Consider the following 22243-nt stretch of genomic DNA (forward strand, 5'->3'; position numbering starts at 1 on the left):
CCTTTTAGTTTATATATATATATACATATACATATACATATATATATATGTGCTTTATATCGCTTATCGCTTACAACTTTTTTGGGAGTTGTTTCCCGGCCAAAATGACAAATTCGCTAAATGCTACGAAAAAACATTTTCGTTCCTATTGGCTGCTGGAATTTGTTATCCTTATTCTCTTTTTTGTTTTCTATATATCCTTTATGTTAATGTTGTTTCTGTGTTGCTTTTGTTATTCACTTTGTTGCTTACTTCACTATTGTACAATGTGCTGTCGCCTTTCTTGTGGCTTTTCTTTGACTCTTAATTTTCTCTTTCATATTCATATTAAGTTTTCTTTTAAATGAGTATGTGTGTGTTCGGTTGTGTGTGTGGGTGGCGGGGACGTGGCGCGTGTCCTGTCTAAAATGCGCTTATTATTGATACCATTCTTTTTTCGTTTGCCATTTGCAATTAAATGTTTATTTATGTAAGTTTTTGGTTGTTTGGTTTGGTTTTTGTTTTTGGTTGCTTTAAATTCTATCCTCTTCGTCTTCCTCCTCGACCTCCTCGCCGTTCTCCTCGAGCTCCTCCTTGTAACCAGGATGCTCGGATATGGCATAGTAGTTGCCATTGTAGATGACGCCCAGTTCGCGCAACGCATCGCCGCGTATTGTCGCCTTTATCGTCCAGTTGTAGCAATCATCTGATTCCGATTCACGATCCAAACGCTCCACATCGAGTATCTTGGAATTGAGACGCTCCAGTATAATGCCGATGTCCTTGATGCTAAGATGTCGCTTCTGATCAACAGACAGCTGATCGATCAACAGCAGAAATTTCTCTGTCGTCGTCTTATCATCCTCCATCACCGTATTCTCCGTCTCACTCTCCGAACTGTCGCGTTCCGGTGCAATATCCAGGAATCGTACATGACCCTTGGCGCCCGATGAACGTCGCTGCATGCTGCCGCTACCGCCTAGCATAGGATCCATAACCGATGACGACATCGCCAGCGTCGCCTGATGCCCCGCCTGCAGCTGCGGCTGCGGACTGCTGCTGCCATCCTGTATGGGCGACGTGGCCACGCTCTTGTGCACGGCTATCTTTCGTCCCTCCTCGTGCAGTGCACAGCAATGGAAATCACATTCCGTGGTGCTCGGGCTGCCCGCTCGGCTGGGCGTATGGGCATGATGTGCACACTCTGGTGTATGCACATGGACAGCACCGACGGCGCTATCGAAGGAGCCTCCCTGCTTGGATAGGCGACGATTGCTGCCGCTGCCAGGTATCACAACGCCTGGCGGCAGGACTACGCCACCCGGATGGTAAATGCTAGCCGGTCCCTCATCGCTAATCACCGTTATTTGTGGGCTGGCATAGCGTTGCTGTGAGGATTGCGATGACACGGACTTGTTGTCCAGCGAACTTTGCGCAGAGAGGCCCTTCTTCGAGGGCGAGTACTTGTCGGATGACAGCAATCCATTGCTGCTGCCCAGGCCGGCACCCATGCACATGCCTCCACCACCTCCTCCTCCTCCACCACCGCCACCACCACCTCCTCCTCCACCTCCACCACCACCCTGGCGCTGATCCCAGTGCAGTACGACCGTGACACGCCCTTTATTATCCATAATCTTCCAAGATGGTGTCTCATCGTGCAGTTCCAGCGCATGAATCGTCTCACAGACGATTTTCGGTATAGCTGATATAGCTGCAATATCGAAAAGATATTATGGAATGAAGTGAAATAGTTTATTATAATATATTCCAAGATATTCACTTACCAGCCTTTATGACATCCACGCCCGTTGGATACCATCGTTCGCCCTGCCTCAACAGCAAGAGTACCGTATTGTTGGCCAGGGTGCGAAAGTATTCGCCATCCTCAATTTGGGTTCCATCACACTCCAGAACAACGCGCACGGGTTCTGAGGCAGGAACCCCCAATTTATCCTTCCCACGCACCAATAGCTCCTCGAATGTACCAACTACGACGCCTTTGCGCACATTTCGCCAACTATCCCAAATCTTTAGTGGTCGCTTGCCGCGAGACTCCTGCAAAACAAAATGGGGGAAAGTAAAAAATCAGTGTTGCTAAATACTGTTATAAGTACGATTTCAATTTATAGAGCGGGTGTTAAATAGTAAATAGTAGCAAGTTAAGCTTTGTCAGTGTTGGTAAATGGAAGTCTGTCAACAGTGTAACAAAGAGCGAATCTCTATCCTCTGCACTCTGAATCAAATGAAGAATGAAAACAATTTTAAAACAATTTTAAAATTGAGATTGAGATTTTTATATTCAGATTTAAGCAATCGTCTTTTACATATATAATGTCGGTAAAAGCTTTATGATATATAGTATAATATGGTATATAATATAGATATAAGTGAATCAGACACGAAGACATACACAATTGAAGCACACTTTAGACATATGAAATAGTATTAAGTAATTGGAATAGTTTTTGTTTTTCTGTTAAAGATACATTGATAAGAAATGCCTGACCTCACCCAATAAGCACAAAGGACAGGCAAAGTCAATAAATCTTCATTTGCCAAGCGCTATCTCAACTTAACGTGTCAAAAATAAACACAAATTAATCAAAATCAATCGTGTTGTAGAATAAAGAAAATATGGGCTTGTCTTTATGAACTCTATAAAACATATATATATATTTTTTTTATGACTCTTCATATATATATATATATATATATATATATATATATATATATATATAAATATATATATATATATATATATATATATATATATATATATATATATATATATATAAATATATATATTTATGTAGATATATATAATTAATTTAACGAAAGGCTGGAAGTCACACCTCAATTTTCTATATAGGCAAAGTTTACTGTCATAAAAAATAGATAATATTTGATATATGTGTATATAAGGTTCATCGATATATGCACGAATACATATGCTTGTTGTTTTTTGGGCGTGGGTGTGACACCTGTGTGTGTAAATTTGTGTGTGTGTGTGTGCGTGTGTGTGGGTGCGTGTGTGTGGGTGCGTGTGTGACAAGTGGGTGTGGCAGGCCCGTGCAGCGTCATAAGTTACGCTACTAATTGAGGTTTGCAGTCGCTAAAAAAAGGGCGCAAATGTCAAGGCCGCTGCCAGCTACAATTCAGACAGCAGCAGCTGCAGCTGCAGCTGATATGTCAGTCGATCTGCTCAGCATTAGGCCACACATAAACACACTCACGCACCCATATTTATATATCAACATAAGTAAACGTAACAATTCACAATTAACATCAACAAATGAAATTTTGAGGTGTTTCCATTGCATGTTAACAGCGAACACAGCTGTTGTGCATCAACAGCGCACTGTTAGTTAACAGAGCTTTCACTGAAAGCAAAATCAAATAAGAACAACAAAAACAACACGGAGAAGAAGCATCAGCAGAAGGCATGTTTAATATATTGCAAGGACATGAGTATGGCGCTCCAGTGACCCAGTAACGAGTGCAGCACACGAGCTAAACAACAAGAAAAAAATGAAGAGACACAGAAACACGCACACACTCTCGTTCACACACATACACATACACATACACACATATAAAAGCTATAGCTTGTAGTCAGAAGAGTCAAAAACAAAAACTATGAAAAAATTACTTGAAATATTTTTTGACGTTTGCTTATTGGACATTTGCGCGAAAAGTTTGCTTTTGTCAAATTGGAGTTGGCAGTCGAGTTGGAATTGCAATTGAAATTGCACTTTGTAGGAAAACTGTAATCAGCGTTACACACACGCGCGCACACACACACATAGAAGCTGCGAGAGCGGGAGACACAGAGAGAGTTGTATGTGTGCTGCATTGGGATAGGTCAAGTCTGCTGCCATATGGCCATCAGCTGCTGCTCCTGCTAGTATTGCAGAGGGGCGTTTGGGGGTGGGTCTGCTGCTGATTGATAGATATGCTTTAAACGGTAATTAGTTATTATCTTTGGTTTACCCCAGCTGCTGCTGATGCTGCTGCTGCCGCATTTGTGGCCGCCGTCGGTCCCGTTGTAATGGCTGCGCCAGCATTTTGATTGGCAGCCGCTGCAGCGGCTGCTGCTGCCGCGACTTGCCTGATGCTCAAACAGTTGCACAAAGGCTTTGTCACGCCCAGTGTGCACAGAGCATTGGACCACATGGTGGCGTTGCAGATGCTCGCTTCACCTTTGCCAGCCACTTTAATGGTGATTCTGATTAGTCCGTTGTCCAATTGGATACAATCAGATTAAGTGACAACAATAACATTAGCACAAATTAACATTTCTCTTTTTGTTGTTAACAGTTTTGGCTTTGGTTAAGATAGAACTTAGTTTTTCATTTTTCCTTGTTGGTTTAAAAATTGTTATATAAAATGCATACACATTATTATTTTTTTGGTTTGTTTTATAGAAAATTATGTTTATAAAACGTTATAAATGCTTATAAGCTTATTTCTAAGTTGAACGCGTTTTATTGTAGTTGTTTTTTAAATGCCATTTGGGGAAAAATTCGTCGCGTAAGGCTACAAAATACGTTAACAAATTGCTGCGCACTTACAAAAACAAAAATCAATATAAAAAATGTTTTTAGTTTTTAATAGAAAATACACTAAATTATGAATTATTGTTATCTTCGATAAGAAATTGAGTTTTTGGTTTTTTTCGCTCTATCTTCCCTTTATGGGGCACAGCAGCAGCAGCTGGGCTGAATTGTCGAAGAATTGAGTTGACCTTCGCACTTTCACTTTACTACACTTGCGTGTGCCTGAAACCGCCGACTTTTCATTTGGTGGGGGGTCGTAGAAGGGGAGGGGCCAAAGGAGCTGGGGCTGAGCCTGAGGCTGGGGCCAGGTGCGCTGAGCCTTCGATTTGATTGCAGTTTGTGGCACACTTTTTAATTATTTCTTTTATTTAACAAAAACTGTCAGTTTCATTTCTTATTGGAACTCTTATTCGAATATTAAAATGTTTCCTTTTGTAGCCGTAGCTGCTGCTGTTGCACTTGTCACACCCAGTTAAAAATTTAATATTTCAACAATGTGCCAGCGGAGTCGCGTAGCTTGCGTAAAGCGCTCTTTAACGAAAGTAGCATCATTGCTGGCTGTGGCTGGCTGCCTGGCACACACTGCTGAACCTGCATGCATGCATGCTTGCCCGCTTGCTAGCTTACTCCTGGCTTCTGTTATTAACATCAGCTGTTACTGTTAAGCTCTGCTTTTACTGCTGCTGCAGCATGCAAGTGAGAGAGCAAGTTGTGCGCATAAAAGTAGTATGAGTGCGCAAAACTCGTGAGCGCATTTCCTAAAAATGTATGTATGTGTGTGAGTCTATACGCTCTGTTAATGCGTATTTTGTAGTAATTGTAATGTTAACGCGTAAGCTGCTCAAATGCACTGTGCATTGCATTGCTCTCGCTCTCTCTGTCTCACACACACACTCTTCCTTAGTAGTAACATCTGTGCTTTGGCCTACATTTGCAATGTGATATAATCAGGGCGCGCTAAAGCTAACACAGCTAACAGCTAACACAGCTAACAGCTAACAAAACGGGCGCGGACACACGAACGCTCCACAAGTATTCAGGATTCGGAGGCTCACAGCAAAACATAAATGCCAGAAGCTCTGTCAATTAGGCACAGACACACATACACATACACACACATACGCACACGAAGGTACGTAGTTAAATAGAGAGGGAGAGCGGCCGAGTGAGCATGCTGAAAACTTGGACAAGGTTGCAATTGGTTCGCTTTCATTTTCATTTGGTTCGCTCCGCTATGCAGCAGTTGATTAAAGCACAGCAGCGTATTGTGTAAACATTTATTTTGAATCAATCCTTTGAATTAATTGGCTTTATTTGTCAAACTGCAGCAAAAAGTCTCAAATCAGAGTGCTCAACTAAATTGCGCTGAAAGCTATGCTATAAAAACACAAAAACTAAATAAAATGAATTATTTTGTTATCTTGAATGTTAATCTTTAAAAAATTCAAACATTTTTGTTTATAATTTTTCTATAATTCAAATCCAAAAATCGTTAATACATCATTTTTATAAATAAAAAAATAATAACATCAATGAGCATTGCAATTCTACGTGCAGCAGCAGTTCTCTCTCTCTCCCTTTTATGCTCTCAGCACAGCATTGCCAGCTGTAAGAAAAGCTCACATTTACATTTTACCCCAAAATGTTAACAGACGCGTGTTCATTAAATGAATGGCCCAAGCAAAACATTATTTACTAAATGCAAGTTACTTAATTTTGAAATTTATTCATACATAAAGAAAGATATTGTATAAATGAATTGCTTGACACTTACATATTGCCAAATATAATTAGGTTTCTATTAAAGAGCGATATAATTAACATATAGGTCATGTCCACAACGCTGCTAAGTCGTTCACTAATTCATAAATATACATATATATATATTTATGTATATATGTGTGTGAAACTGTTACTGTTAATTTGCCTACCAAAAAAAAACAGCATCACTAAACACATAGATCACATTGAGCATAAACATCAACAAAAACAAAATATGTAAGGTAAACGTAAAAACGGTGGACATTAACAAAAGCTACATGTGCGCATCCAGTAGGGTGTATTACAGTTATTTGGGTCAAAGCTATTCACTCAGCCGCAAAGCAAAGCAAAACGAAACGAAATGAAGAAACTGCATAAAACATGCATACACACATACACAATCGCGAACATTGATATACGCACACACACATAAAATGCTTAACGGGGGCTTAGCCCCAAAGCTAACGCAGCTCAGCGACTAAGTTGAAAACAAATGAGCGGAGAGTAAAGTCAGGCCGGAATTGGGAAACAACTGTAAATCGACATGATAGGTTCGGTTCGTAGTGGAGAAATGTTACTGTTACAGTTTTATGTTAGTAGTAATGGCAACAACAGCGAGTATGTACGTTTGTATGTTTGTATACGTGTATAATATTTTAATTCACAAGTAATGCATAACTGTGTGTGGGCCGGCACCTACCCACTTTTGGCATTTCGCATTTCGCTTAGCCCGCAAGAAATCTCACTTACCTCTCTGGCCATTACGACATGTCTCAAAAGCAGGGCCCGCTTAGAGGGTCTGCCATTTGCGTTGGCTTCAACAGCAGCAACAACACGTCCTCTGCTGCGTCGTTGTCGACGTGGTCGTTGGCGTTGTCGTCGCCGTCGCGTCTGTCGTCCTTTGGCGGTAGCGGCAGCGGCTAACAGGAACAGCAGCAACAACAACACCAACAACTGTGCACAGCTTACACTTCTTTTCGCGCATACGAGTCTCTGTGTTTGTATGTATGTCGGCGTATGTGTGTGAGTGTTTGTCTGTATGTATGTTCGCTGGGGAGAACGGCGGCAGTGGGCGGTTGGTTGGTTGGCCGTGTATGTGTCTGTGCGTGTGCGTGTGTATGTGTGTGGAGTGTGCTTCAAAAATTCTCTACTACACGTTTATTTTCAATCTTCCCGCAACGCGCCGATGCTGTGTGCTGCTGCTGCTTCTTCCTTTTGACGTTCCTTTTTGGCACGTTGCTTTCTCTCTCTCACTCTGGCTCTCTATGCCTTTTTTGTGGTATGTGTGTATGTAGGTGTGAGTGTACATACGTACATATGTTGGTTGGCTGGTTGGTTGATTCTGCGTGTGTATTGGTATTTGCCTTGTACAAATTGATTATTTATTTAAACAATTCTTTATTTAATTATCGCATGGGACGCTGCCACTCATTTCATATATTTTGTTTGATTTTATTTGCTGCCTACGTACACCTCTACACACACTATAATATACACACACACACTATCTCAATATATGTATGTACGTAGGTGCGGCTGCGATGTCGGCGAAGATTTGCTGTGGGCAGTGTTTGTGTGCGTGTGTGTGTACCGTTATCATTTTTATTCACATTAAACACACATTTTTGAATCCGATTTGCAATTAATCCCGTTTTCTTTTTGCTTAATATTTATTGTGCGGCTATTATATCAACAACAAAATTGGGCATACGAGCCAAAATCTTAAAGGCGCATACGCACACATATGTACATACAGGAGGACACGCTTAATCTCTTGCTTTGCTTCTATTTTCTAGTATTGGTAGAACCCACGCCTTTCGCTTAGCCACTTTTCACTTTATTCACACGAGCTGAGTATTTACGTTTTATTTGATGGCTCTCAAATGAATGCGAGTATAAATATTTTTTGTTCAAAACACGAAAACTAATATACTTTAATTACAAAACAAACACATTTTAACAGTCAAAAGCACAGAGCAAACACGCAAATCAATGCTCCACAGAGGCACAGTGCTAAAAACGGTAATTCATATCGTTGCTAAGCACTGGCTAACGTAACTTAACAACACTTAAAATAAATCGAGCAGCTTACACTATACTTAACAGAAATACTGCACACTTAAAAGAAATACCAAATGGTTGAATTCGTACTTTGTTTGAAATGAATGTCACAAACTATCAACAATAGTAATAACAAATATGTAAGGTTATACGAACTGTGAAACAAACATTAAAAGCTTTCATTGAAATTTTATTCAAATACTGATAGAATAGGTCAATAAAATAATTTGAGTAATTGAAATGTGTTATCGCAGCACTTTCGATAACATGCTATGAAAACTCAAGTCGATATATTATATTTATTTTGTCATCCCTAGACGGCAGCCAAAAACTTGCTTATAATTTTACACAAAATTACGTGTCTTGATTGGCATTTCACAATATGGTTGACAATCTGCCACCCCTGGAGCCCAGTCTGCAAAACTTGGTCGAACAGGAATCTCTCAAATGGATATTTGTAGGCGGTAAAGGCGGCGTGGGGAAAACAACTTGCAGGTGCGTGCCAGAGGCAGTCACCAACACCAACAACAACAGTTTTAATCCTCTGCAAATCCAATTAAACAATTACAGCTCCAGTTTGGCCGTGCAGTTGTCAAAAGTTCGCGAATCTGTGTTAATTATCTCCACAGATCCGGCACACAACATATCCGATGCGTTCGATCAAAAGTTCACCAAGGTGCCGACAAAGGTAAATGGATTTGATAATCTGTTCGCTATGGAAATCGACCCAAATGCAGGTCTCAGCGAGCTGCCCGACGAGTATTTCGATGGAGAGAACGAGGCGTTGCGAGTAAGCAAGGGTGTCATGCAGGAGATGATTAACGCTCTTCCGGGTATTGATGAGGCCATGAGCTATGCCGAGGTCATGAAGCTGGTGAAGGGCATGAATTTCTCTGTGGTTGTGTTTGATACGGCGCCCACGGGTCATACATTGCGACTCATCGCATTCCCGCAGGTCGTGGAGAAGGGTTTGGGCAAACTGTTGCGCCTAAAGATGAAGCTGGCACCACTCCTCACACAATTCGTTTCCATGCTAGGCATGGCCGATGTGAATGCGGACACGTTGTCACAAAAGTTGGATGACATGTTGCGTGTCATAACGCAGGTTAATGAACAGTTCAAGAATCCAGTAAGAATTATATTAATTAACATTATAAGCATATATCTAACGCCACATTCACTCTGTCATTAGGATCAAACGACCTTTGTTTGCGTTTGCATTGCCGAGTTTTTTTCGCTCTACGAAACAGAGCGCTTGGTGCAGGAGTTAACAAAATGCGGCATCGATGTGCACAACATAATTGTGAATCAATTGTTATTCCTGGGCAATTCACATAATAGTTGTAGCATGTGCGCATCACGTTTTAAGATCCAGGAAAAATATCTTGACCAGATTGCTGATTTATATGAGGACTTCCATGTTACTAAGCTGCCGTTGCTGGAGAAAGAGGTTCGCGGCCCGGATAGCATCAAATCATTTTCCGAGAACCTTATGATACCATACAAACCGAAAGAGTAGCCAATGCTGCTGGCTGTTCTAGTTGTAAGCATTTTGATGAACTTATTGTGTAAATGTGGTTGCAAGAAATAAAATAAAATCAGAATTATACTCTGGCTTATAAGCAATTTTGAATAGGGCGCCTACATAATATAAGTTTATCGATAAATTGATTAAAATACAAAATCTTATCAGGGTAACAATAACTTCAATCAATACGAGTATTAAAAGATCCACGGTTATTAAGTTGTATGCTTCCATCAAGTAATTTGGTCATGATTTGGTTTTAATCCACTCTTGAGATAAATCAAACTATTTTTAAAAGAATAGGTATTAAATATTAATTGATTATAATTATAATAGTAACCAATTTGAAAAATGCGCCCTTATACCCATTGATAACATAGAATCTTAGTAGAGTAACACTGAAACTCAAATTGATATCAGTACTTAGCTATCGATAGACATTAATTTGAATATTGATATCGTTCTCTTTAGTCATCACTAAGTTTTATTTTGCGTCGTTTTTACTGCACACAGCGCTTTCGTATTTTTGTTTTCTTCGTGTTGTTTTTTAATTGTCCTAGATAAATGTAACGCTGCCACTTATTTACACACATTTAATACTTTGGCTTATTAAAAATTTATAGCATATTTGCTTACTAGTCCTGCTACTGCTGCACACGCGCACAGATAACTTCAAGTATTTCTCAAGGATTTCTAGGACAACAACAACGAAGACTAACAGGTGAGTGAGTGAGTTAACTGTTAATTGAGCGCCAAAGTTTACTATGTTTATGTGTGTATGTGTGTAAGTGTAAGTGTGTGCGTGATGGTATGTGTATATCCGCTTGCTTGCGTCTTGCAATCAATAATACAACAAAAGCCATTCTCTTTCCTCACTCCGCCCTATGACTCCATCGCTCCCTCTTACCCATAATGTGTAATAATAATAACTACAACAAAGCAAAGTGCCATATAAAGTATATATGTATTTGATAAAGTTGTACCACATACTAATGTATACGTTGATTTTTGTTGGTGTTGTCAACTGCCGCGTCGTTTCCGCATTTCCCTTTATATGCACTATAAGCACATCCGCTTGCCACATTTGTCCTTCAGCCAGCTTTAGTTGGACGTAGGCGCAGCCCGCCTTCCTTGCCTTGCCTTGCTTTGCTGGCCATATCATTGCATATCGCGTGACCTTTAGCCATTTCAAATATGCATACATACTATACAGATATACACATATATATGTATGTATATAGCCTAGAGTCTAGGGTGCTTACTTAATTAAATTGGTCGAATGGTCGAGCGAGTCTGAGCCCCATTTTTGGTTGGCAGCTCCATTTATGGCGAACAGCACGTATGCAGCAGAAGCCGTTAGAATAAGCTAATGGAAAAACTGAAAAGAAATTGAAATTCAGTCACAATTTGCTGTAGCTGTAAAAGTCTAGAGCTTCAGAACATTATCTTTGACACAGCCCTTTATCATTAAAGATACGCGTGCCCAATACTTGGTATGTCAGTGTAAATTACTCATGTTTATAAATTTATACATTTTTATCAATCATTAACGCTTGCAACTGGATGTTAAATAAAGAAAGCAACACAAAAATGTCTGTGGCAGGCTTTAGGCAGAGCCTCTTGCTCTGGAGTGTTGACTACTGGAACCTTGAAGGTAATTTATGGAGAGTTAACATTGAGTCTTTGGTTTGATCTTCAGTTTGTTATTAAGTTTCACTTTTCTGCTTAACATATTTACAATTCAAATAAGATAATGTCTATCAAACTCTATTGCAGCTGTTATGGCGGACAATGTGTTCAAGTCGCACGATATTGGGTTACGCGCTCAAAAGAAAATACTCTCACGCATGGCAACAAAAAATATAGCGAAAACCTTTATCGACGGCACAACGGCTTCTTTGTTGGATAATCTCTATAAGCTTTGCAAGCTGCATACGGGCAATAAGGCGCGCGCCGAAAAGTTAATTAAAAACATAATTAAAATAGTTATCAAAATTGGTGTCCTGCATCGAAATAATCAATTTAACCAAGAGGAATTGCAAAATGCCGAGAACTTTAAGCGAAAATTTCAAGTAAAATCAATATAAATATCACATTTTGTATATATTAATAACTTTTGCTTCCTTTCTAGAACACACAACTGTCCATTATATCTTTCTACGAGGTGGACTTCACTTTCGATTTGGCATATTTGCAAAAGTCTATAAAGGAATCGCAAGTGGCGCTTAAGTCAATAGTTCAGTCACATTTAACAGACAAATCAATAGGCCGCATTGATGAGGTATTTGATTTTTTTGCTGACGAGACTCTATTGGAGCTGGCATTCAAAACGGATTCACCATATCGCGAGGTGATGGGCAAAATTGTGGCAGATATTAACTCAGCCATGGAAACGGGTGATATATGAGATGGAGAAGCAAGAGTCAAACTGCATTTGCTTTAGAAAGAAGGGGCTATTATCAAACCAAAAAAAAAACAACAACCAGATACTAATAGTTAGTTTAAAAGAACCTTCTAAGTCCACCAATTAGAAAGTAAAACAAAAAAGACAAACGCGCATCGAAAAGCAAAAAAAAACTTTTTTAAATTGAATTGGTGATATTCACAATTTAAACAATTAACATTATTTAAGTAGCAGTTGAAAATTAGAAAAAAAACGTCCAGATTGATTTATTTTAAGGCAATGTTAAAACAATTTGTTTAGATTTAAGTAGAAATGCATTTTGCCAAAGGAATTCACAAGCAAACAAACAAAAACTCAGAAATGTAAACGCAAGCAAAATGCTTTTTATCATCAATGTATTTGTCGTTGATTGTATTTGTAATTTGTAATACGTATAACTAAGTCGTATGTGAAAGTCTGTCTAAATATTGTCTATGTGTAGCTAAATATTTAATACTTTTTTGTTTATTCGTCTGTTTTGATATACTCCAAAACTCGCTCTTTGAAATGCAATTATATACTCGCTATCTAAGAACTTATGAAACACATATTAATATGCATATATCTATGTACTTAAAAACACTCTGAAATGACATTTATTTTTGCTGATCTCCACAAAAAATTTTTTCCAAACTACACCTATAACAAATTGTTAAAAAAAAACTATTAGTTCAGGCATATTCAACAGGTTGATAATCCCTTTTTTACACATATATTTATTTCTAATTATGTATTCCACCTCAAAGCCAAAGGCACGAGGTTCAATAACAATAAGCATTATTTATGATATTCCCAATTGTTTGAAATAGATATTTAGTATAAATACCCAGAACATATCATACAAATGGCTGGCGACACAATATCAATATATATACAAAATATATATATGTCAGTTAAATGGGACAATAAACTGTTCGCTTAACAATGAAAAAAGAAAAAATATTGTCGCACATATTTTGGATAATAGAGTTGATGGGACTAAAGTTATAGTTATTTAGGTTTTTAAAACATTGTGTATTTATTTGTTTAGAAAACAAATTTTTTGTTGACTTTCCCAATAAAAAGCAACGATTATAATTATAAAAAAAAAAACTCAATTAAAGACTTGAACTGCATAAATGTTTTATTCTGCGCGCTTTTGTTCTAGTATTTCGTCACCTGCATTGCCTTCCTCCAGTTTCTGTTGCTTGAAGAGCTCGATGAGCTTCTCGGTGGCTGTTTGTGGTATATCAAAGGGCTGTGATGCTTCCGTGCTGGGCAGGGTTTGCCTGTTTGCATCGGGTGAGCGTAGCAGGAAAGGAGTCCAGGATCCTTGTATAGATGGCACGTCCGTATGCCACATTTTGCGTAGACGCAGCGAACTGGAGCTGCCATTCTGTGTCTTTAGCAGATCAATCCATTTGCTGATCTCATCCTGTGTGCTATTGCGACAGCTCAACCACTCGCGATCACCATTTACTAAGGTTTAAAAGTATATAAGATATATATATATAATGTCCCACTGAGTGATTCTTACAGTGACTACTTACAGTATTCACCCACCAGCACAGGCGTGCGGTGACGGCGCGGCTTCACATAGACCACAATGCCGGGATTCTCTTTGGCAAAGTCCACCAAATGGTTTTCAATGAAATCCCTTATCAACAAATTCAGTTTTAGCTCAGTGTAAATACATGTTTTTGTTTATGCTTACCGCATGCCACGGCTGGAGCCGTTGTTCTTGCAAAATTTCAATGTAATGCGCTGCAGCTGGCAGACGTAGCGGCCGAGACCATTTTGCAGGGGTGCGCGTGGAAAACCGGATTTGAGAAACAGATGACTATTTGACATTTTAAATTGTTTTTCAATTTTAATGTGGCTGCAGTTGGTGTTGAAATATAGAGTTTCTCAATTTTCGTAACCAAAAACGACGTAACCTCGAGTCGCACACAATATGTCAGCTGTTTCTGTAGCTACCGTTCGACAGGGTTGCTTAACATAACGAAGAGACTGAAGTGTGCACAGTGTTACGGTAAGCTGAAGTATGTTAGTGTAATAAAATTATTAAATTAAATTTCGGATTAATAATTGATTAATAATAAAAGGAGTTGAATTAGTTTTATTTTTATTTTAGCATAACACTTTCATTAAGTTGGCACTTGAAAAGCAATTTTTACTATTTGTGACACTGTGCAATCAGCTTTGTTGATTCGACTGAAGAGTGCACAGTGCTTAAATCTAACATTATGAAACAAAACGATATATGATCAATTGAATTGAAAAAATATGTATATATAAATGTTTTTTATTTTTATTTAAAATAATTTACCGGCAAACGGAAATTACATTATTTGTTGGCAAGCACGCTATGCGGTAGGGAAGTTGACATCCGAAAACCGGTTTTTGTTGCCTATGGCACACTGTGCGTCTAGGGCTTAACAGCCCTGCCTTATTTACGCCTGATAACGGCGAAAAGCGGCACGAAAGAGAGACGGCGTCAATTCAAATGCAGCAGCGTCGCGTCGTTTTTCTTTTGACCGTGGAAAAAGAAAAAATAGAAAACGTGCAACGTGTTAGTGCGGCTGCATTTCTATTAGATTGTGTGTTGTGCCTTATCAGTGAATTATTTAGCACAACAAAACGATAATGGCCACAGTGAGTAAACATTATAAAATAATCTTGCAATTGCATTCATGTAAACAATATGCGTCGAAAGACTTTTGCAGGTTCAAAGTACCCAAAACTTCACATAGCTACAGCATCTAATGACGACGACGACGATGATGATGATGAGGAGGAGGAGGCGGATGAATCTGGTTCGACCAGCTCGTTTAGCTTACAGGAATGCATTAACGAGTTTCGTGCACGTCGGATTCGACGCGTCTCCACGCACAGTCGAGATCGCGAAATGCCAGCAGCTGGTGATGATCCAAAAGGCGCTCCGCTGGCATCTGCTAACACAACCGATGCGCATCTAATCAATCAGAATTTGTGTAACAAGGCTCAAGAGCGGAAGGGTAAACCGTGCAAGAACGGTTTCTGCTATTGCTTCACCAGCGACAGTGGCGATTGTGCTTCAACGACGGCTCCGCCACGTGACTGGCACGTGCGGCAGCAAAAACGCAGCAGGCGCTCTGAAAGTAATAAGGTGCGACCCGTAGTGCTTTCCCTTTCGAATTTACATAGATTTTCATGAATACACATACATATATATATATATATATATATATATATACATACAATATAGTAATACATGCTGCGTTTTTTCATACAGCTGGGCGTCGCACAGCCGCCTCTGAATAATCTAAATGCGCAACAGCAGCGAGAGTTACCAAAACGGAGTATACAGAAGCAGCCAGCTCTCATTGCTGCAGGACAGACTTCTATCTCTGCTAATCCTTTGACAGCGGTCAGCAGCTTGCGAGCTGTGGGCGATAATGCACCACTTATACACATCATACAAGAATTGCGCGATAATTGTGTCATATCCGAGGTTCGCGTCAATCGTGATAAATTATCAGGCATCAAACAGCCAACATCAACAACAACAACAAAACGCTCATCACTTAAGGCATCATCCAAACTAAAGGTAGCTGCTCCGAAAATGCGTCAAACCGAGACCGTAGACTATCAGCCCACAGCGCCCGTGCTGTCTAACATAAGTGAACACGAGACGCCACTGGAGGAAAGCGAACAGGCCCTTCTAACAGAACAAACTAGTTTAGCGGGTGGCAGCTTGCATTCAACTCGCCGCAGTTCCCGTCGCAGTTCCAGTGGAGGCCGACTACTTCAGAAACGTCTCTCACAAGGCCAAGTGAATTTCAAGACTCACGATATGGAGAAGCCGCCGCCAAAGCCACCTCGCCGCAGTACACAGAGTCTCGATGATAAATTCTCGTTATCATCGCTGACCTCAACCACGCCTTCGGTGCGGGAAGCCGAGCGCGTCCTGGATGAGTTTCTGCGCAAGCATGGCGTACAGCTACCGACCACACAAAAAGAAAACTTGCCCAAAGCCAAGAGCAAGCGTAAATCCTATCCATTAGGTAAGTAGTAGTTGAAATATTAATGGAAAGGTGTTAGGTTAAATTAGGTCTACTTAATCTACTATAACTAATACGGTAGTTAGTTTAAATCATTTTCTTTGACACCAAATTAATATACAACTAAAATTGTAGAAATAAAATAAATAAAAATGAAACTTAGTTTCATTAACTAGAGTGAAAACTTTGTTAACAAAGAATAAATCGATTTGCAATAATTCTATCTGGAGAGCTTCCACTGTACGATCTTTATATCTATATATCGCTCATCTATGCTTCACATTTACAGCTGAAATTGAGAAGCCGATGCGCATCAATCCTTTGCCCAGCTGCCCCTCGCTGAGCGATATTGAGCGCGTGGTGGAGTCAAAACGAGGCGCGCATTATGCCAAAAATATACATATGGCTAGCAAGAAGAGTGTTGTGGCCGATAAGCCTATAAAGGACTTTACTCTTGGCTGGACGGAGCCAAAAATCAATGATATGCTAAACTATGATATAGCTAAAAAGACGCAATTCAAGACTAATGCACCGGAGCCAGCGCCACAGGTGGCCAACATAGGTTGGCAGGTGCCAGTTATGCCCAAGATTTCACTCGACACAGTTGATGGCGTTAGTGATAATCTGGCCGTCAACATGGAGCAGAAGCATACGCCGATTAAATATCCACGTCTGCCCAAGCAGAGCAGCCAAAAATTCATTTGGAGCGAACAATGGCGCAATTTGACTCCTTGGAGTGGCAACAAGCCACGAACAGGACTACGCAAGAAGTCCAAAAACTTTTTAAACAATTCCAAAAAGAAAATCTTGCGCTTTGTCTCACCCAAGAAGAGTAACCAAGAGCAGTTGGAACGGGAGCATACCCAACGTCGTCGTCCCACTCCTCGCCTCTGTACAGTGGGCGTACAGACCAGCTCCATATCGCAATTGGATTTGCAGTCACAGTCACCGCCGGGTAGCTATCATTCCCCCGTACAATCAACACCAACGGCCACCACCAGCTCCGCCCGACCGCCACACTATAAAGAAAGCTCCGAGCAGCCTTATTTTGATTTTGAACGCAAGGTAAAGCCGCCAAAGCAGTCACGACCACAGCGTCCACGCAAGTTGAACTTTCAAGGCGACAGCAATTCAGCACCCGCTGCTACCTATCGCTCTTTTCACAAGGATCTAGATCAAGATGTTACCATCACCAAAATGGGCTATTTGCTGGGCAACATACGAGCCAAATTGGAAGCTAGCGATGAACGCGCCATTCGTGCTTTTGGGGTGAGTTCGATTTACAGTTGTTATAGCGTGGTCAACCGCAAAAAAATTGATATAATAATCAGGATCATGATCTAGGCCTGATAGAAGGATCAAGGGATAAGCCAGAGACTTAAGATTTAACAAGAACGTATTTCTATACTTGGTGACCGAGTATATGTAACGCCTGAGGAGATTGATTTTATCTATTAACTTATGTACAACAAATTTTGGTGGCATTTATTATTAAGTTGGAAAGACATATAAATGCTAGGCCAGAGCAAAGGTAGCTCCAAGCGCATAATGATCAGAGCCGAGATAGTGATTAGGTATCAAGCCTACTTTGGCACAGCAATTGATGGTTGGCAATCGATACACGCTTAATGTCTCCAACTTCTGCTTGCTTTGCTGGCAGACTGAGCGCAGAATATAGTCGACAGTGATCCAATCGTTTTGCAATGTTGACGCCGTGTAGTCACCGAAATGTAATGCTTCAAAGTTGAGTGCAGCAGGATCCTCATCTCTGTTCAATAGCAGCTGCATGGGTGTCGTATGCAATTCCGAATTAAAGTCTCCAGTTAAAATTACGGGCGTTAAATTTTGAGCCGGGTCTGTGGCAAAGCAGCGTAGTTCCGTGAGCAACTTGCTCAACTGCGCACAGCGAACATCGGCACGTCGTGGATTATAAAGTAGATGTGTTGTGGCTACAATTACTTCTTTATTATCTTTAGTAAAATCGCTGACGGGACTTGCTTGTTTTAATCGGAATTTGGCTAATAGAGCCACATTTTCTCGATTTAGCAGTGGGACATTTGGATCGTAGAGCTCTATAGCGTGCTCCTTTAGCAGCTGCAGCTTGCAGGAATCGTATATTATGGCACAGCCATCGGTGCGGCTGCCTGTCTTCTTTTTATATACATATTCCAACCGCTTGCCACTGCTGGCCATCAAGCGCTGCACCAGCAAGGGCAAATGATCGTATTGCATCTCCTGCAAGCAGAGTATATCCGGATCCAATTTGTGAATCTCGCGATGGATATTCTGCAAACGCTGTCGCCACGTTAGCCACTCCTGCTTGATATTGACATAGAGAAAGAAGTGTTCCATGAGCAAGTCCTGGGCGAGTATGTTGTACGATAGCAGCTTTATTTTGGATTCCGAATTAGCCTCAGATTTTGTTGTTAGCGTCCATTCCCGATTGTAATCGTAGCGTTGCTGCATTTTGTGGCTTGGCTGGCGTCTATCATACACGCTATTGCGGACGAATTGTAGTCTCATGCTTAGTGGTCGGAATCCAAACTTATACATCGAACACGATATCTATGAAGCGATTGGATTCCGTATTCCGACCAGAAAATATAAACAACGCCAGCCAATGCGTACACACTAATGTTTTTTGACATTCCCATTTCACTACAAATCGCCATTCACACATCGATTGTGTTTGTTATCGAACACTTTGACAGAGCGCGCACTATAGGAACAGGTTCTTTTTTTCAATATTTTTTCGGAATAAAGTATTTCGAAAATGAATAATTTAATCATGAAATTTAAATTTATAAGCTATTCAATTGCAATTTTGATGACATGATGATAAAAAGTGAATGTGTACATATTTTAGGCTAGCTCTCGTGTGATGCCTGAGGAACGATTGGAAAATTTGGAGCTGACGTCGGATGGTTTCGACTGCATAGATGCACCGAGACGGCATTTGGAACACTCCGCAACATCTATGATACGGCAGCCTCGTAATCCTGACCGGGAACCGATTTACTCTGAAATCGAAGAGGATTGCATACTTATAAGCGGTAGTCCGCAATTTGATGTGCGCACAGAAGCGCAACTTGAAGTGGAACCGACACCTACGCATACCCCTACACCAACACCAACGCCAACACCCACACCCTCAGCCACACCCACACCCACAGTATCGCCTACGCCAGCGCTCACAATTGCGACAGGGACTGCCACAGTTAGTGAGCCAACATCGATAGCCTCACCTTTCCCACTCTATGCCCAAGTGCAAAAAGCCAATAAGACGCCATCAAAGACAACACCCGCAAAGGCTGCGCCTCCACCCAGAGCTCTGGGACACTTTCTGCAGGAGTCCTTGAAGAATGGCAGCTTCTTTAAGTTTATGCCACTGCCCGATGAGCCCACCAGCGAAAGCTCATACACCATGTCCAACTCGAATAGTATCTCGAATCAAGCGACGTTGCCCATGCATCAATCGCTAAACAACATCAACGAACAACATTCTCCGCCCAAAAAGAATCGTAATTTAAGCAAGTCGGAGCTATCGCTGCAGCGCAGTGAGATATTCCTAGAGAATCTATGTCGCAGCGAGATTGTGCTGGATCCTGATGATAATGCGCGACTGGAAAAGGTGCAAAATGTGAGTATTAAATTTATTTGCTATACAACTTTCAGTACAAATAAAGTTTATGTATTTCTCGACAGACCTGTCTTAGAGCGCAGTCAACTACAGATGATGTCTCGTATGATATGCCAGTAGAATTATACGAAGACTATATAATTGATGATCGCAACGCCAGTGGCAGCTCCTTTGCTACCAAATATGGATCTGTGCAGCTAGAGCCACCGCCTCCATCTTCAGATAATCAGAGCACACCAAAGAAACAACAACAGCAGCAGCAGCAGCGCTTTACGACTAAGGTAGAAATTTTTGTTGAAACTCATTAGCCAAACACACTTTCGCTGTATATATATCAAAAACCCCTGTACAGATATAACGCGCATTATAAATTAGTTATAAACAAAACAACACTATTTGCTTGCTTCTTCTTTGCTTTACCAAACACATTTCAACTTGAATGTCACTAAGTTTAGTATATGCTAACCATTGCCTTGCGCCCAATTTATTTTAGCCAAGCATTGATATCAATGATGGTCCATCAATGGCAGGCCAGACTGTAAGCCAGAGCTGTCCAACTACACCACAGCAGCAAGAGCAGCTGCCGCCGTTGAAGCCAACGCATAGTAGCTTAACCGAGCTGCCAGCAAATGACAGCCAGCTGTTATCCATGAGCACAATGGCTCGTTATCGTCTGTTGAAGGATGCAGTGCGCCGCTCGTATCGCAAAGGTAAAGACTTCTTGCTGGCCGAGAAGCAGCGGCTTGCTCAAAATCTGAGTTTGTCTCGCGATCAATCTAATCAAACGGAAGCTGAGTTGGATACCAGCAGCTACTATGCCACCTTCAATCTGGATTCGCTGCTCAATGAATCGCTGACGACGAAGGAGCAGCTGTCGCAAGCTGTCAGTATTTGCCGTCAAATGCCCGAACTGGAAATCTCGCCTGAAATGGTGGAAGCAGAGCGGCTGCTGCTGTTTAGCACGCTGCGACAGAAAAAGGAACCCGCAATACTGGCCAGAGAGGATACTCTAACTGTGCGTCAGCAATCGCAGTGCCTGCTGCTGGATGGTTTGCATTTACCTGTCAGGTCGGACGCTAACCAGGATATGTTCTTCAACTACTATTACATCTGTACCATTGAATGTGAGGGTCACATACGCTCCACACAATCCATTGAGTGCCAGCATGGAGCTGCAATCTTTCGCGATTGTGGCTTGGAGTTTTATAGCGTTGGTGAAGCTGAGGCGCTGGAGCTGCGATGTCAAATTTTTATGCTACGTCTGCGCAAGGTATCGACACTGTCACTGGAGCCGTCTAACAAACTGGTAGATGAAATCTTATCTCCTCCAAATCCTTACTCATAGCCATTTCCTTTCTTTAGAAACGAGGCAGTGGCAGCCTTGGCTCTAACAGTTCTTCTAGCAGTTCTTCACAAATTGTTTCACGCTTTCGTCTGCACGCCTCCTTCACGCTAAAAGCCTCTGATCTAGTGCCCTACGAGCTTGTCTCCAATGATACGCAGCCTGGTGACAAACTGTGGCTGCGTACCTCGCGTACCTGGCAACTACCGCTAACGCCACACACTAAATCTTCGAATCTAATGCCACAAATAGAGCTGAGTGGACGCGTGGAACTGCGTTTGCCCAAGTCTCAATACGCAGGCTATCTGAATGTGCAGGACACAGATCCGAGGAATAAGCACAATTGGAATCGGCGCTGGTGTACGCTGGATGGACTGCATCTGGCTGTCTGGCAGCACGAAAACAATCTCGTCGAGCAGCCACCGCTGCTGTCATTGCAGCTGGGCGAGTGCCGACAATCGCAATTGGATGTAGCTCCGCGGGAGCTGTGCGCACGTGCTCGCAGCTTTTGGTTACAGTGTCCTAATGGTGAGGCCTTCTTTGCAGCGGATACCCAAGCTGAGCTGGTCGATTGGCTGCGCAGGCTAAATGAAGCGTTGGCTTTCACTAAACGCTGGTTAAGTGCCTCTTAGCAATTAGTTTATATAATTTATATATTATTATTATGTGTTTAAGTGGTGCCTCTTAGCAATTAGTTTATATTATTCACCTCTTATTATATTTTTATATATTTAGCGTAAGGTTTTATGTTTCTATTTTTGGTTATCTGAATCAATTCATTAGTTATGTATACAAGTATGACTGGCAGCTTCTATATATCCATTATATATACATATATGCACATATATATTCCAGGCTTTGTCTAGTCTAAGCAACAGTCAACTTTATACAATTTGTAGTCAGCGAAACTT

General features: G+C 41.0%; 6 protein-coding genes across 7 annotated transcripts; 3 read left to right on the plus strand and 3 right to left on the minus strand.

The window, feature by feature from the left end:
* Positions 1 to 472: 472 nt before the first annotated feature.
* LOC111593876 lies at positions 473 to 8319 on the minus strand. Its single transcript, XM_023306940.2, has 3 exons — positions 7050 to 8319; positions 1767 to 2037; positions 473 to 1693 (listed from the first exon to the last, which is right to left on the minus strand). The coding sequence occupies exons 1-3, from the start codon at positions 7059 to 7061 to the stop codon at positions 513 to 515; spliced, it is 1464 nt and encodes a 487-aa protein (XP_023162708.1). The 5' UTR covers positions 7062 to 8319; the 3' UTR covers positions 473 to 512.
* Positions 8320 to 8542: 223 nt separating this feature from the next.
* Positions 8543 to 9962, plus strand: LOC111593868 (ATPase ASNA1 homolog). The gene is made up of 3 exons (XM_023306929.2): positions 8543 to 8855; positions 8931 to 9489; positions 9553 to 9962. Exons 1-3 carry the CDS (start codon positions 8743 to 8745, stop codon positions 9877 to 9879), a joined length of 999 nt encoding a protein of 332 aa, XP_023162697.1. The 5' UTR covers positions 8543 to 8742; the 3' UTR covers positions 9880 to 9962.
* A 389-nt stretch (positions 9963 to 10351) lies between these two features.
* On the plus strand, positions 10352 to 12425 carry LOC111593855 (tumor necrosis factor alpha-induced protein 8-like protein). 2 transcript variants are annotated; one of them, XM_023306900.2, is made up of 4 exons: positions 10352 to 10606; positions 11462 to 11539; positions 11662 to 11957; positions 12017 to 12425. In XM_023306900.2, exons 2-4 carry the CDS (start codon positions 11476 to 11478, stop codon positions 12290 to 12292), a joined length of 636 nt encoding a protein of 211 aa, XP_023162668.1. In that variant the 5' UTR covers positions 10352 to 10606; positions 11462 to 11475; the 3' UTR covers positions 12293 to 12425. The 2 variants fall into 2 exon arrangements, with proteins under 2 accessions (XP_023162668.1, XP_023162669.1); XM_023306901.2 differs by lacking the exon at positions 11462 to 11539.
* Positions 12426 to 13433: 1008 nt separating this feature from the next.
* On the minus strand, positions 13434 to 14317 carry LOC111593791 (39S ribosomal protein L43, mitochondrial). The gene is made up of 3 exons (XM_023306810.2): positions 14022 to 14317; positions 13858 to 13964; positions 13434 to 13786 (listed from the first exon to the last, which is right to left on the minus strand). The coding sequence occupies exons 1-3, from the start codon at positions 14156 to 14158 to the stop codon at positions 13452 to 13454; spliced, it is 579 nt and encodes a 192-aa protein (XP_023162578.2). The 5' UTR covers positions 14159 to 14317; the 3' UTR covers positions 13434 to 13451.
* A 434-nt stretch (positions 14318 to 14751) lies between these two features.
* LOC111593789 lies at positions 14752 to 21979 on the plus strand. Its single transcript, XM_023306807.2, has 8 exons — positions 14752 to 14962; positions 15024 to 15455; positions 15582 to 16353; positions 16640 to 17619; positions 19217 to 19990; positions 20056 to 20271; positions 20484 to 21296; positions 21353 to 21979. The coding sequence occupies exons 1-8, from the start codon at positions 14954 to 14956 to the stop codon at positions 21962 to 21964; spliced, it is 4608 nt and encodes a 1535-aa protein (XP_023162575.2). The 5' UTR covers positions 14752 to 14953; the 3' UTR covers positions 21965 to 21979.
* Positions 17810 to 19015, minus strand: LOC111593790 (protein angel). The gene has a single exon (XM_023306808.2). The coding sequence runs from the start codon at positions 18901 to 18903 to the stop codon at positions 17866 to 17868; it is 1038 nt and encodes a 345-aa protein (XP_023162576.1). The 5' UTR covers positions 18904 to 19015; the 3' UTR covers positions 17810 to 17865.
* Positions 21980 to 22243: the final 264 nt, after the last annotated feature.

This window comes from Drosophila hydei, unplaced genomic scaffold (assembly GCF_003285905.1).
Source record: "Drosophila hydei strain 15085-1641.00,03,60 unplaced genomic scaffold, DhydRS2 tig00008122-arrow-pilon, whole genome shotgun sequence".
Taxonomy (NCBI): Eukaryota; Metazoa; Arthropoda; class Insecta; order Diptera; family Drosophilidae; genus Drosophila; species Drosophila hydei.

What these genes read in the sequence shown, in the direction of transcription:
- LOC111593876 (XM_023306940.2), bottom strand. An exon ending in CGTGGATGTCATAAAGGCTG is followed by an intron (nt 1,694 to 1,766) that starts GTAAGTGAATAT and finishes TCGATATTGCAG; the next exon opens with CTATATCAGCTATACCGAAA.
- LOC111593868 (XM_023306929.2), top strand. Translation starts at nt 8,743, where the DNA reads ATGGTTGACAATCTGCCACCCCTGGAGCCCAGTCTGCAAAACTTGGTC. An exon ending in GTGGGGAAAACAACTTGCAG is followed by an intron (nt 8,856 to 8,930) that starts GTGCGTGCCAGA and finishes AAACAATTACAG; the next exon opens with CTCCAGTTTGGCCGTGCAGT. An exon ending in ATGAACAGTTCAAGAATCCA is followed by an intron (nt 9,490 to 9,552) that starts GTAAGAATTATA and finishes CTCTGTCATTAG; the next exon opens with GATCAAACGACCTTTGTTTG.
- LOC111593855 (XM_023306900.2), top strand. Translation starts at nt 11,476, where the DNA reads ATGTCTGTGGCAGGCTTTAGGCAGAGCCTCTTGCTCTGGAGTGTTGAC. An exon ending in TGACTACTGGAACCTTGAAG is followed by an intron (nt 11,540 to 11,661) that starts GTAATTTATGGA and finishes ACTCTATTGCAG; the next exon opens with CTGTTATGGCGGACAATGTG. An exon ending in ACTTTAAGCGAAAATTTCAA is followed by an intron (nt 11,958 to 12,016) that starts GTAAAATCAATA and finishes CTTCCTTTCTAG; the next exon opens with AACACACAACTGTCCATTAT.
- LOC111593791 (XM_023306810.2), bottom strand. Translation starts at nt 14,158, where the DNA reads ATGTCAAATAGTCATCTGTTTCTCAAATCCGGTTTTCCACGCGCACCC. An exon ending in GGCTCCAGCCGTGGCATGCG is followed by an intron (nt 13,965 to 14,021) that starts GTAAGCATAAAC and finishes TTTGTTGATAAG; the next exon opens with GGATTTCATTGAAAACCATT. An exon ending in TGTGCTGGTGGGTGAATACT is followed by an intron (nt 13,787 to 13,857) that starts GTAAGTAGTCAC and finishes TTTAAACCTTAG; the next exon opens with TAAATGGTGATCGCGAGTGG.
- LOC111593789 (XM_023306807.2), top strand. An exon ending in GCGTAAATCCTATCCATTAG is followed by an intron (nt 16,354 to 16,639) that starts GTAAGTAGTAGT and finishes TCACATTTACAG; the next exon opens with CTGAAATTGAGAAGCCGATG. An exon ending in GACTGGAAAAGGTGCAAAAT is followed by an intron (nt 19,991 to 20,055) that starts GTGAGTATTAAA and finishes ATTTCTCGACAG; the next exon opens with ACCTGTCTTAGAGCGCAGTC.
- LOC111593790 (XM_023306808.2), bottom strand. Translation starts at nt 18,903, where the DNA reads ATGTATAAGTTTGGATTCCGACCACTAAGCATGAGACTACAATTCGTC.